At 41.0% G+C, this 15,092-nt stretch overlaps 1 protein-coding gene across 10 annotated transcripts in view; it reads right to left on the reverse strand.

Annotated features, from left to right (window-relative positions):
• NSMAF (neutral sphingomyelinase activation associated factor) overlaps positions 1-15,092 on the reverse strand; it is a 72,440-nt gene that overhangs the window by 31,550 nt on the left and 25,798 nt on the right. For 9 of the 10 annotated variants that reach the window (XM_064267716.1, XM_064267711.1, XM_064267712.1 and 6 more), the window contains 4 exons: positions 13,690-13,740; positions 11,337-11,408; positions 10,996-11,043; positions 10,843-10,895 (listed from right to left, as the gene is read on the reverse strand). In XM_064267716.1, the coding sequence (XP_064123786.1) occupies positions 10,843-10,895; positions 10,996-11,043; positions 11,337-11,408; positions 13,690-13,740 (224 nt within the window). The remainder of the gene's footprint in view (positions 1-10,842; positions 10,896-10,995; positions 11,044-11,336; positions 11,409-13,689; positions 13,741-15,092) is intronic. The other variant, XM_064267715.1, reaches the window with a different exon arrangement.

The following is a 15,092-nucleotide window of genomic DNA, read 5'->3' on the forward strand; positions in this document are numbered from 1 at the left end:
AAGATTTACCATCTGACTATTTTGCACATTAATGACAAATGTCTGGCAGAAATGAAACTGAGGGGCTCCCTTGTGGCCCTGCATGTCCTGCTGTGTACCCCTCTGGTAACTATGGATATAAAAAACTTACTTTTCATGGCCTCCCTGACTCACCTTTCCCTCGTTCCCTCTAATTTGCCATCCTATACTCAGGTTTCCCATTGGCCAAGGCACCAAGCAGTCACCAGCTAAAATTGCTGTCTGTCTCTGACAGCTCAAGTTTGCCAATTCCCTGCTTCCCAGCTGCTGGGAGATGGAATTTTGCCTCGTAACGGATAGCTCTCATTTGCCATTAGCCACAGTGCCTGGAGCCTCCTCCTGAGAGCGGCTGGCCTGGGAGATTCAAGCTCTATCTTCGCAGCCAGCAGTCATGGCTATTTCTGTGGCTGCTGCCTTGGCCTGAGTCCTGGTCAAGGGTCTGAAGGAGTGGGGGGTCACAGGTGGCTCAGAGGGAAGAGGGCATTCCGTGGGAGGGCTGGACACTGCCTGGTGTCAGCTGATTCTGTAGAGCTGAAGGGAGAGTCCTTTCTTGGAGTGAACTTTGGAAAAGTGAGTGCCCATGGCAGGGGCTCCTGTCAGGTGGAGGCCTTTGGAAGTGTAGTGAGGGGTGGTGGGACCAAGGTCTGTCAAGTGGGTGCCCACGGGGACAGGGCTCAGGGTACTAATGGGAGTGTTTACAGTCCCACCCAAGTACAAACCTCTCACTCAGAGTCTCCGTGGCAGAATCGCCAGCTAAGGGGTCAGTGCCAGTGTGTGTGCCCACCCACCCTGGGCCAGAAGGACCACTGTGAAATTGGTGCGGAGGGGGCAATTAGGCAGAAGGCAGTGGGTGAGGGAATAAAAAGAAGGTGGGGTCCTTGGGAATGCACCAGAGGAGGGGACAAGGGCTCCAGACAGCCTTTTTAAAATTGCAGTGGTTGTCATCAGGATATACCTCTTGGATGGCACTTGAAAATTTATTTACTTGGCTGGGGTGCAAGGCAGAGTAATGCTGGCTATGATGATTAAGGTTATATGTCAACTTGTCTGGGCCATGATTCTCAGCAGTTTGGTGGTCATGTAATGATGTACTCATCTTCCATTTTTGCATAATACCAATTTCTGCATAATGATCTGGTCTTTGGAACCTAACCATGATGATAAGTGAGGTGTGGGTGTACATAAAAAGGATAATACATCATGATTAAGGTGGACTTATTTCATAAAACTATTTCATAAGGTTGGATTAATATTGAAAAAAAGTCAGAGTAATTGTAATGCTAATTAAGAAGGAAACATAATCATCTTAATAGATGCAAAAAAAAGTATATGACAAAATTCTACACCCATTATTGAAAATACTCTCAGCAAAGTAGGAACAGAAAGGAACTTCCTCATTCTGACAAAGGGCATCTACAATAAACCTATAGCTAGCATCATACTTTAATGATGAAACATTAAACTGTTTTCTCATAAGATCAAGAACAAATCAATGATGTCCAATCCCAACACATCTACTAATTAAACAGTACAATGAAGCAAGAAGTTGACATAAAAGCCATAAAGTTTACAAACAAAAAAGTGAAACTGTCATTATTCACAGTTTACATAATTAGGCACAGAGAATACTCTATGGAATCTGGGGGAAAAAACCACTAGAATTTAGACAGGATACAAGGCAAGGTCAATATACGAAAATGAACTGTGTTTCTACATACTAGTTAAGACAGGATTCTGGGAAGACAGAGGCGTAAAAAGACCACTGTTTCAACCCTCCCCCACAAGAAATACAATAAAGAAATGGTACTCAGCTTTGAGAGGCTCTGAATAGAGGAGCAGAAGAAAGCAACAGAGAATTGCAGACAGGCAAGAATCAGTGAATCGCATATAGTAGGAAAACTGCTTTTCCCACTGTCTCTGTCCCTCCGCTTCCCCCAGTCACATGAGCCTCCAGCTGCTGTGAACTGGGATAGTAGCCCCAGAAAAAGTTATTTTCCCTAACCACCACAGCCCCTGCCTGTACAAAGAGACAGGACCCCAAGCTTCTGCTCTAAAATCAAAAAGGCAGACCTCCCCAGTGGTCCGGTGCCAGCACCTCTCCCACTCAAGACACTGTCAGTTGCAAGACTACTTTAAATTCCTACAGAAGGACCGTGCTGTGAAGTCTGCTCTCATAGTCAATACTCTACCTGCCTCCCTTCACACCCCATAGCTCAGGCCTCTGAAACCAACAGGACAGACTTTTTGGGGAGTCAATTCAGGTCTGTTTGCTTTATCTTTCGGTCAGGGCTGATGACTGCAGATTGAAGCTACTGTGTGCTAGGAAGCAGGCATCGTTAGTGGAGGCTACACCGGTAGCCAACATACCACAGTGGGGGGGCTGTGATAGCAACAAGGCAGACTTTCCCGGGAAAGTCAGCACTCTACCTGCCTCCCTACGTACCTAATAGCTTTGGCCTCTGAAACCAACAGGACAAGCCTCCCTGGAAGTCAACTAGGGTTAGTATGCCTCCACTCCTGGATGGTGCTGATGACTGCCAACTGAGGCTGTCATGGGTTAGGAAACAGAAGTCTGGAGTGGAGGTGACACTCAGAGCCAACAATCTACCAAGGGGACTGTGACAGCAACAAAGGAAACCTCCATGGGATGTGACCAGGGCATCACATCTCCCTCCCACCTGGTAATTGTTGGTTGCCAGGCTGCGGCAAACTGCTACAGAAGGCCTGCACAGTGGAGCCTGCTCCCATAGTCAGCACTACACCTGTCTCCCTGTGCACCCCATACCTCAGGCCTCTGAAACCAACAGGACGCACCTCCCTGGGCATCAGGTTGGGTCTGTCTACTCCTTCTTACAGTTGGTGCTGAGGACTGCTCACTGAGGCTGCTGTGTGCTTGTATGGAGGCTACACCCACAGTCAACATACGCCAGGGCAGGCTCTGATAGGACCCAGGCAGGCCTTCCTGGGAGTTCGTTCAGAGTATGACTACCTTCCCCCAACTGGTAGATGTCAGCTACTGAACTGATACAAACTGTCACAGAATGTTCCCTACAGTAGAGTGAGGAGATGGGTCAGCTAAGTGGACACTTCTCCCCCAACTACCACAGGGCCACTGGGGCTCTGAAACAAACAAACAAAAAAAAAGATCTCTCAGAGGTCCTTCTGGGGAGTCCCAGCCCCTCCTCCTCCTGAAACAGAGGAAAAGTCTGCCTGTGCATCGCCTGAATGTCAGCTCAGATACAAGCGGCCCCCACAGAGCAGGGAAGGAAGCCTCAGGCAAAGCCAGAGGGCAACAGCTAGCCCCACTGGTGGCTTGCTCAGTCTGAGTTTTCTGACTAAAAACTTGGTTGCTGAAACAGAGTAGGGAAGAGAGTAATAACCAGAGAAAGAGGACTGTGCTCCCCTGTGGACAGATTGATTACTACACGATATCTCACCTGGGTGGCAGCGCTGGCTGGTAGACAGACTGACCACAGCATGTTCTCTGGTCTGTTTGAAATTTGAAATTGAGATCTGGAACTTTCAAATCCTAATTAAACCAGGGAGGGAGAAAGAACTATCACAGAGTGAGAGAGGAAATGGTAAGCAAAATCCAAAGGCTCTGCCCGCCTAAGAGTTTCTTGTAGAAAGTAGCGTGGGCAAAAAACACCAAATACTTGGGAAAACTGAGAAAGTTAACACTCTTGAAAATTCTAATGCCCCAACAAAAAAATCAGGAGGCACACAAAAAATGGAGAAACAATAGCCGAGCCAAATCAACATGACAAAGTGAGTGAAAAGGCACCTAGTGATGATGAAATAATGAAAAAAATGGAACATAATACAACAACATTAAACATAATTAAACAACTAAGGGAAAACATAGAAAAAGAACTAAAACAAATAAGGAAAACAACGCAAGAACAAAACGAGGATCTAAAAAAAGAGTTGCAACTGAAAGGGATAGTAAATGAAATGCACACAAAAATGCATTATGTATACAAAAATTCATACACACATACATAAAACATACACACACATACATACAAACAGAGAGAGAGAGCGCCTGTGAGCAAAAACATGAGCATGCAAGAATTAAAGCAAATTTGGAGAAAAATTTAAATTAACACTTGATGAATCACAGTGTATATGTGCTCATTATATTATTCTTTCAACTTGTATAGATTTGAAAACTTGCACAATAAAAGGTGGGGAAAAATCAACATAGTTATCATTATATTCTTTCAGTAAAAAAGCATTTCCCCAAAAACATGATGAAGCCTCACCTTAGCAAAATTTACCTTCTTTCTTTTGGAGGAAGTATGTAACACAGGTATATCTCATTTTATACTGCAAAAACCTCCCCGCCCCCCACCCCGCAGTTTCTTGAGCCTCACATTTTGGAGACTGACTAAATTAAAACTTTAAAATTCTTTAAATTCATGCAATGCTTAAGCCCAGAACTAAAGCACTATTTAGAAAAATGATGCATTCAAAGTAGGTCAAAAGAAGGTCATTCTTCCTATTATTATTCCATTTCCTTTCTAAAATGGAAGCTATTCTTCTCCCAGCAATCCACTTATATATATAACTGCCAATATAAAAATCGAAAGAAAAGTAATGCTATGTAGTGAAAAAAAACAAACACAAACACAGAAAACATAACTGGTCAGGTGGCTTTCCTAGTAAATTCTTTAACACCTTAAAATGCAGGGCAAGGGTTAAGGTTATTCTGCTTCCCACACAGTCACTCACAAAGGTAGCAAAAAACAGAAAATTATTATCTCATTTAGAAACATAAGCTTCTAGCAAAAACCTAGCACATACTAATTAATAAATGAATGAATCTATTCAACCAATATTTTCTACTTTTTCCTAAAGATGAATGATTACAAATGCTCAAATGCAAAAATCTGAAATAAAAAATTCTAGTGAATAGAAATGGCAATTACCAATCAATAAGATTATGTACATTATATAAAGAATGGACATATAAAGTTAATGGAATTGACCACAGAGTTTAAGCAGGGCTGTTGAAAACAAAATTAACACACGAAAAGCTATTGCATTTCTATAAACCAACAATACACAAAAAATGAAATTTTAATAGGATAGCATTTAAAATGCCATCAAAACTATGACGTACTTGGAACAAATATAAAACAGGAAGCCACCATAACCCTGATGCCAAAACCAGGTAAAGACACTACAAAAAAAGAAAATCACAGATCAATATCCCTCATGAACATACATGCCAAAATCCTCAACAAAATTCAACAACATACCAAAAAAATAATTCACCATGACCAAGTGTGATTCATACCAGGTATGCAGGGATGGTTCAACATTAGAAAAACAATCAATGTAAACCATCACATAAATAAAACAAAAGACAAGAACCACATGATTTTATCAATTGATGCAGAAAAGGCATTTGACAAAGTCCAACACCTATTCCCAATAAAAATTCTCAGCAAAATAGAAGAAGAAGGGAAATTCCTCAACACAATAAAGGACATTTATACAAAGCCAACAGCCAGAGCAATTAGGCTAGAAAAAGAAATGAAGGGCATCTGGATTGGTAGGGAAGTAAAAGTATCCCTATTTGCAGATGATATGATCTTATACACAGCAAACCCTAAAGAATCCACAAGAAAAATACTGGGAACTAATAGAAGAGTTCAGCAAAGTGTCAGAATATAAGATAAACATACAAAAATCAGTTGGATTCCGCTACACCAACTTCAAAGAGGAAATCACCAAATCAATACCATTTACAATAGCCTCCAAGAAAATAAATACTTACGAATAAATCTAACCAGAGACGTAAAAGATCTATACAAAGGAAACTACAAGACACTACTGCAAGAAACCGAGAGACCTACATAAATGGAAAAATAAACCTTGCTCACAGACAGGAAGACTCAACACTGTGAAAATGTTTATTCTACCCAAAGCAATTTATACATACAATGCAATCCTGACCCAAATTCCAACAACATTTTTTAACGAGATGGAAAAACTAACCACCAACTTCATATGGATAGGGAAGAGTCCCCAGATAAGGAAAGCATTGCTAAAGAACAACAACAAAGTGGGAAGCCTCACATCACCTGATTTTAGAACCTATTATACAGCCACGGTAGTCAAAACTGCCTGGTACTGGTGCAACAACAGACACAAAGACGAACGGAAAAGAACTGAGAACCCAGATATAAATCCATCTACCTATGAGCAGCTGATATTTGACAAAGGCCCAAAGTCCACTGAATGGGGAAAAGACAGTCTCTTTAACAAATGGTGCTGGCATAACTGGATATTCATCTGCAAAAAAATGAAACAAGACTCATACCTCACACGATGCACAAAAACTAACTCAAATGCATCAAAGACCTAAATATAAAATCTAAAACAATAAAGATCATGGAAGAAAAACTAGGGACAATGCTAGGAGCCCTAATATCTAGCATAAACAGAATATAAAACATAACTAACAATGTACAAACACCAGAAGAGAAACTAGATAACTGGGAGCTCCTAAAAATCAAACATTTATGTTCATCCAAAGATTTCACCAAAAGAGTGAAAAAGACAAACTACAGACTGGGAAAAAATTTTGCCTAGGCCATGTCTGATCAGGGTCTAATCTCTAAAATCTACAAGATAATGCAAAACTTCAGCAACAAAAAGATAATAACCCAATTAAAAATGGGCAATGGATACGAACAGGCACTTCACCAAAGAAGGCATTCAGGTGGCTAACAGATACATGAGGAAATGCTCACGATCATTAGTCACTAGAGAAATGCAAATCAAAACTACAATGAGAGACCATCTCAACCCCAGAAGCCTAGCATTAATTCAAAAAACAAAATAATAAATGTTGGAGAGGTTGTGGAGAGACTGAACACTTACACACTGCTGGTGGGAATGTAAAATGGTACAACCACTTTAGAAATCAAACTGGAGCATCCTTAAAAAGCTAGAAATAGAAGTACCATGTGATCCAGTAATCCCACTCCTTGGAATATACCCTAGGGAAATAAGAAACCTCACACAAATAGATATATGCACACCTATATTCACCTGCAGCACTGTTTCCAATAGCAAAAAGATGGAAACAACCTGGGTGCCCATTAACATACAAATGGATAAACAAATTATGGCATATTCACACAATGGAATACGCTACTATAAAGAACAACGATGAATCCGCGAAACGTATCATGGATGAATCTGGAAGGTGAGTCACAAAAGAACAAAACTGTATGAGACCACTATTAGAAGAACTCAAGAAAAGGTTTAAACACTGAAGAAAACATTCTTTGATGGTTACAAGGGCGGGGAAGGAGGGAGAAAGGAAGTCACTAACTAGATAGTAGACAAGAATTATCTTAGGTGAAGAGAAGGACAACACACAATACAGGGAAAGTCGGCACAACTGGACTAAACCAAAAGCTAAGAAGTTTCCTGAATACAACCAGACACTTCGAGGGACAGAGTAGCAGGGGTAGGTTTCTGGGGACCATGGTTTCAGGGGACATCAATTGGCATAACAAAGTTTGTTAGGAAAGTATTCTGCATCCCACTTTGGTGATTGGTGTCTGCGGTCTTAAAAACTAGCAAGTGGCCCTCTAAGATGTATCAATTGGTCCTAACCCACCTGAAGTAAAGAAGAATGAAGAACACCAAAGGCACAAAGAAAACATTAGCCAAGGAGACAAAAGGGCCACATAAACCAGAGACTCTATCAGCCTGAGACCAGAAGAATTAGATGGTGCCCAGCTACCACCAATGACTGCCCTGACAGGGAACACAACAAACAGTGCCTGATGGAGCAGGAGAAAAGTGGGGTGCAGAACACAAATTCTGGTAAAAAGACCAGACTTAATGGTCTAAGACTGGAGGAACCCTAGAAGACATGGCCCCTGGACTCTCTTTTAACCCAGAACTAAAACCATTCCCGAAGCCAACTCTTCAGACAAAGAATAGACTGGAGTATAAGACATAAAATGATATTCACGAAGAGTGTGCTTCTTAGTTCAGGTAGATACACAAGACTAAACGGGCAGCTCTTGTCTGGTGGTGAGACGAGAAGGCAGAAAGGGACAGAAGCTGGTTGAATGGACACGGGAAATCCACGGTGGAAAAGAGGAATGTGCGGTCACATTACAGGGATCGCAACAAGAATCACATAACGATGTGTGTATAAATTTTTGCATAAGAAAATAACTTGAGCTGTAAACTTTCACCAAAAGCATAATTGAAAAAAGAGTTACCATAAAGCTACAGTAATTAATACTGTAGGACTGGTACAGATATACACAAATACCCAATGGAGTAGAACAGAATGCCAACATGCTGATTTTCCATATAGGTGGACACCTGATACAGCTGACCAGTGGGGAAAACAATAAGCTTTAAAATTTGGGGGACAATTTCGGGGGGAAAAAAGAAAATGGGCCCCTTTATCTCACATCGGAAGCCCTGATAGCATAGTGGTTAAGTGCTACAGATGCTACCCAAGAGGTTGGCAGTTCGAATCCGCCGGGCACTCCTTGGAAACTCTATGGGGCAGTTCTACTCTGTCCTATAGGGTCACTGTGAGTCAGAATCGACTCGACAGCAATGGGTTTGTATTGGTTTGGTTTCTCACATCATTCACAGAAATTCAATTCCAAAAAGGCCTAAATGTGAAAGGCAAAACAAGTAAGATTTGAGAAGCTCCATGAACTGGGGTTATACATCTCTTAAAACACAAAAAGCATTCAGAAGAAAAAGACTGATAAATCAGATTGCTTTAAAATTCAGAATGTTCGTTTTGTAAACAATACATCGTTAGGCACTGCCAAGTTGGTTCCAACTCATAGCAACCCCATGTACAACAGAATGCAGCACCGCCCAGTCCTGTACCACCCTCACAATCACTGCTATGTTTGAGGCCACTGTTGCAGCCACCGTCTATGCATTTTGTTGAGAGTCTTCCTCTTTTTCCCTGACCCTCTACTTTATGAAGCATGATGTCCTTCTCCAGGAACTGGTCCCTCCTGATAACATGTCCAAAGTATGTAAGATAAAATCTCACCATCCTCCCTTCTAAGGAGCATTCTGACTGTACTTCTTCCAAGATGGATTTGTTTGTCCAAGGTATATTCAATAATCTTCACCAATAGCAAAGAAGAACTGATGCATTTGAATTATAGTGTTGGTGACGAAATGATACCATAAGAAGCTGAAATGACAGCCCACGAAGAAGAAAAAAATTTCACCCACTTGTTGACTAATGCCTAATGTCCAGACTATATAAAGTAGCTGAATCAATAAGAAAAATAAACAATCCATAGAAACTGGAGCTAGAGTACAGGTCACACAAGAAATATGAATTTCAGTAAATATAGGAAAAGACCCCATTAACTATCAGTGAAATATAAATCAAGCCGCAATGAGATACCACAACATGACGACCATACTGGCAAAAATTAAACCCCGACAATACTGAGTCGTGGGAACTCTCATACGCTGCTGACGGAAGTCTGAAGTGGTGCACGCACGTAGAAAAAGGATATGGCATTCCTTAGTCATGCTGAAACTGCAGATACCTCTACCCCAGGAATTCTTCCCTTAAGGTACACATCCTACAGAAATTCTCATACCTGTGCACCTGGAGACATGTGTGAAAATATTCACTACAAGTACCGTTCACAGCAGCAGAAACTGGAAACAACTTAGATGTCCATCAACAAATGGTGGTGTATTTATATTGCTGAATGCAATGAAGGGGAAAAAGCAAGTCACGAATATACGTACAGAATGACTACATTCCAAAGTTTAAAATTAGGCAAAAAGAAAACAATCTATTGTTCAGGGATGCACATACTTTATACTTAATGGTAAAAATACAGTTGTTCTTCTAGGAGAGAGAAAACAGGGATATAAATGGGAGATCTACTCAATATAAGGCAAGAAGAAATTAAGAGAATGGGACAATATAAACAATTTTTTGTAGAAAATATATACTTAGAAGGCCCTCCCCCAAAATAAAGAAAACCAATAAAAAAAAAAAAACTGTTAGAACAGTAAGAGCTTAGTCTACCGGTCCCTATGGAACGCCACAGGAAGATGTCTATGGTAGCTAAGAAGTTAAGGAAAGACTTTCTAGAAGAACTGAACTCTACATTGAGATCAAAAGATTAAATAAGCCTTAACAGGTACAAAAGAAGAAGGAATTACTTTAAGCAGAAGGAACGTGTACAAAGGCTCAGAGGTAAGAGACCACACAGAGCAACTGGGAACCCCATGGAACGCAATCCGCTAAAGCACAGAATTCAAGAGCTAAATCAGAGACCATACACAGTAAACCAGGGCTAAACACAGAGGCTGTGTGCCCAGATAAGATGTCTGACTTTACCTTGAAGGCGATGGGGAGTCCTGAAGAGCTTTAAACTCAAGTGAGATGACTGAATCTGTTCTTTAGGAAGATCACACTGCATACAGTGGGGAAAATGACTGGTGAAGGCAATGGACTGGGATCAGGCTGACAGGCTGAGCGGCTGGCATGGAGTTCTGGGTGAGGTGATGGTGGTGTGAACGGGCAGAGCGGACAGAGAAGAGAGATCTGAGGGAACAGCAGCAACAGGCCTTTCTGACTGAGGGATGACAGCAAGGAGAGGAGCTGAGGAAGCCTTAAAATATCTACTGCACTGAGGGTGTGCAGTTCCCTAAGACAAGCAGGGTTTGGGTGAGGTGGGCAGTGACAACATCTGTTTTGGAAACACCAAACAAGGCACACAGACGTCCACCACTGCTTTTAAAATCAGAAAAAGAAAACTATTAAAATAAACTTACCTATTTTTGTCAAACGATGTCCTAGCCAAACGTGACTGCAGAATAGCAGTTATCTATTAAAACAGAACAATTTAAAAAGCATGGATCTAAGTATTTATGAATAAAATAGCGATAGAAGGTAATTCACAAAGACAGATCTTTAGAGACTCTTACCATGGCGGTCTGATCCCCCAGTTTGTCAAGGCAGGATGCTCTGTGGAGCTAAAACATCATAAATAACATACATATTTACTTTTTTCTTAGAAGATATGAAGATAGTTCTTTAGAATCAATGAATACCAGCAATCATTCTGTTATCAGTAACAGCTGAGACTGCTTTTAATATGTCTATAGCTTCTTCTCAACATATAGTTTCCATTTCAATTTATTCAAGTAAAATCTGCTTTATATTTAGGAGAGATTACTATTTGGGTAAGGTGTATAAATACAAAATTTGACAGAAAGTCTATTTTGACTAATGGGCCCAGTGAACGGTGGAGCTACCACTGGCTTACCTGAAGCAAGTTCTCCAGAACATCTTCCACTTTTCCTGAAACATCCAATTCAAAGACATATTCCATTTCGCCCTAACAAAAACAAAAAAAAGGTCATAACAAGGGTGGAGAAGAAGCATGCCAAAAACCATGTGACTGTAAGAACATTGGTAAACCATCTGATGAGTTCCAAACACGTCTGCCTTGTCTGTACTCCACAGTGGGAGAAATACAAGGTCCCGGGCAGCAGAGTTCATCTGACCAAGCGCATGTGGCCCAGCCTAGAGTCCAGGGCACTGAGGCGGACAGGATAAACACCCGCTGAAGTAGTCAATGAAAAGTCCGCAGAAGGATGGGGGTAGTAGTTAAACGGCAGCAGTGTCTAATTGTGGACAAGTACAATTGTGAAGAATTTTACTCTTCTTTTTTACTTATTTAAATTCATATGTGCAGAATGAGAAAGTATACAAATTGGAAAGTCTGATTTTCTTCCAATAAATGCCTTCATATTTGTAACTAGAAGTCAGGTCTAAATGAATTAAATTAACAGTAATTGATACAAAGAGAGTCCTTCTGCATAATATTGTCAAGGAGCCCTGGTGGTGGAAATGGTTAAGCGCTCAGCTGCTAATCAAAAGGTTGGCAGCTGAAACCCACCCAGCAGCTCTGAGGGAGAAAGACCTGGCGATCTGCTCCTGTAAAGATTACAGCCAGGAAAACCCTGTGGAGCAGCTCTGCTCTGTCACACGAGGTCACTAGGGGCCAGAATCGACTCCGCCAGGAAAACCCTGTGGAGCAGCTCTGCTCTGTCACACGAGGTCACTAGGGGCCAGAATCGACTCCACGGCACCAGCAACAACACAACATGTTTCTGGGAACGAGATTCTCTCATCTCTCGGTACACACAGTTCTTTTTGCTGTATTATTCATGTAACTGCCTGTACCAGAGGGAGCCATTATCCTTTGAGGACAGCAAGAGACCTACTATAGCTAAAGTGTCGCTTCTTTCTCTGATTGCAAAACTTTCCAATCTTTATTATAAACTGCAGCTTATTTTTCACACTTTTTTTTTTTATCTGAAAATCCTTCAATGTTCTGATTCACATCAGAACAAAAGAGCTTTTCTTTGCTCAGGCAACCTCACCCTTGTTCCTTTTACGTAAGCGTCCTGCACTTCAGGGGGGGATACTGAGAGCCTTCGGGCAGGAGCACCCAAGACAGTGGCTCTCAACTCCGGGAGGAGTTCTGGGGTTTTTGTCAATGTGTGGAGGTGCCTCAAGAACAGGGGAAAGGCCCTACGGGCACTAAGTTGGTGCAGGGAAGCTGTAATATAAGGAGCAGTCCCACCAACTGAATTGTCCTGCCCAAAATGCCCAGAGCACCACCTGGAGGTAATTAAATCTCAGTATTTACAGCTTCTGGCTAACCAGCACACGCAGCTGTTTCTAGTATACACAACCCAGAGGCCACTGCTATGCGATTTGTGTGTTCCACCTGCTAGCTGGGAAACTGAGACTGGGCTGTACCTGGGACTGAGATGCAGCCTGTGGGACTGTGTTTGCCTAGAGGGTGGCCCCTGAACTGACAACAGGTGTCATTATAAGGGGCACTAGCCTGTCCCTAAGTCCTTTAAAAACTCCCTTTGGTCAGTTGTTCTTGTACTGTGCATTAAGCTGAAGAACAAAGAATTAAATATAGCACTGCATGGGTACATGAAATGCCTCCGCTGACCGGACAAGTCCTGTATTCAAGTCTACTTGTGGCTTCTAGAGCTCTGGTGGTACGGCGGTTAAGCTTTAAGCTGCTAACCGAAAGGCTGGCAGTTTGAGTTCACTATACGCTCCCTGGAAATACTATTGGGCAGCTCCCCTCTGTCCTGTAGGGTCGCTATGAGTCAGAATCCCCTTGATGGCAAAGGGTTTGTTTTGGTTTTGGTTTTTGTGGCATCTACACAATTTGGAGTATTTAGAAATTATTGCTGAGTTCCCAAATAAGGGCATTTTATAACCCATAAATGTTTCTTGAAACATTTTAGAACATAAATTTTCAGTAACGTATTAGCAAATAAATTCTTAGCAATATCCAGTAAATAATCCTGTAAATGATGCATATTTCAATTATAATTTTATCATCAAATCACTTAAACTTTATTTCTCTATTAGGATATTATTTTTTTTTCAAGCCAAAAAATTAATTGCATTCTTTTGGGCCAAAGTCTGTGGCTCCCTTGGGAAATTTTGTTATAATTGCTATATAACAAGCTTTTAAATATCCCTTATTGTTACATTTGATTTAAAATGCTAACAGAGTCACAAAATCTTATTGCTCAAAATCACTCTATAATTGCTGGGAGAAAACGAAAAGCTTTACTTACCCTTTCTATTTTATATGGTGCAACAATGTTATGTTCTTTAATGAAATATACCTGAGAAACACAAAACGGTACTTATAAAATAAGTAATCAAAAAATTCTTCACTGTAAAGAACAACTATAAGTTAGGATATAAAGAGTTAAAAATCACTATTACATAATATCTATTTCCCAAAAAACTTGGACTAATGCTGTTGCTGTGTGTTGGCAAGTTGATTCCGACCCACAGCGACCCAACAGGATAGAGCAAAACTTCCCCATAGGGTATCCAAGGCTGTAATCTTCACGGGAGCAGATAACCAGCTCTTTTCTCCCACGGAGCAGCTGGGAGGTTCAAACCATCAACGTTTCCGGTTAGCAGCCTAGTTCTGAACCATTGTGCCACCAGCGTTCCTTTGGATTAATAGCTTTATTGGTTTAGTTTAAAGGATTAATTGGCTTTCAAGACCCGGTGTTTGCCCACTCATGATAAAAACTCTCAGCAAATACAGGAATAGAAGAGAAATTATTCAACATGATAAGGATGTTGGCTGTTGGCTTTGTATAAATGCCCAACATAATAAAGGTCATTTATACAAAGTCAACAGCCAACTTCACCCTAAATGGAGAGAGTCTGAAATCATTCCCCTTGGGAATGGAAACCAGACAAGGATGCCCTACCTATAGACTGGGAAAAGGTTTTGGCTACGACAAATCCAATCAGCATCTGTTCTCTAAAATCTACATGATACTGCAAAAACTCAACAACAAAAAGACAAATAACCCAATTAAAAAATGGGCAAAGGATATGAACAGGCACTTCACTAAAGAAGACATTCAGGTAGCTAACAGATACATGAGGAAATGCTCACAATCATTAGCCATTAGAGAAATGCAAAACAAAACTACAATGAGATTTCATCTCACTCCAACAAGGCTGGCAGTAATCCAAAAAACACAAAATTATAAATGCTGGAGAGGTTGTGGAAAGACTGGAACACTTATATACTGCTGGTGGGAACATAAAATGGTACAACCACTTTGGAAATAGATACGGCACTTCCTTAAAAAACTAGAAATAGAACTACCATACGACCCAGCAATCCCACACCTTGGCATACATCCTAGAGAAATAAGAGCCTTTACACGAACAGATACATGCACATCCATGTTCACTGCAGCACTGTTTACAACAGCAAAAAGATGGAAGCAACGAAGGTCCCCATCAACAGACGAATGGATAAAGATCTGGTGCTTACTAAAATAACAAATATTAAATTAAAAAGAGAACCATCAAGGCAACAAAATATCAATCACTACCTGCTGAATAAAATATCTAAGACAAGTTTTGAATGTCAACACCTGTCCTGAGTAATGAGTGGACAACTGAGGAAAGCTAGTCTAAGTTCTGGTTTTCTAAGAAATGA

Source organism: Loxodonta africana, chromosome 14, assembly GCF_030014295.1.
Source record: "Loxodonta africana isolate mLoxAfr1 chromosome 14, mLoxAfr1.hap2, whole genome shotgun sequence".
NCBI lineage: Eukaryota > Metazoa > Chordata > Mammalia > Proboscidea > Elephantidae > Loxodonta > Loxodonta africana.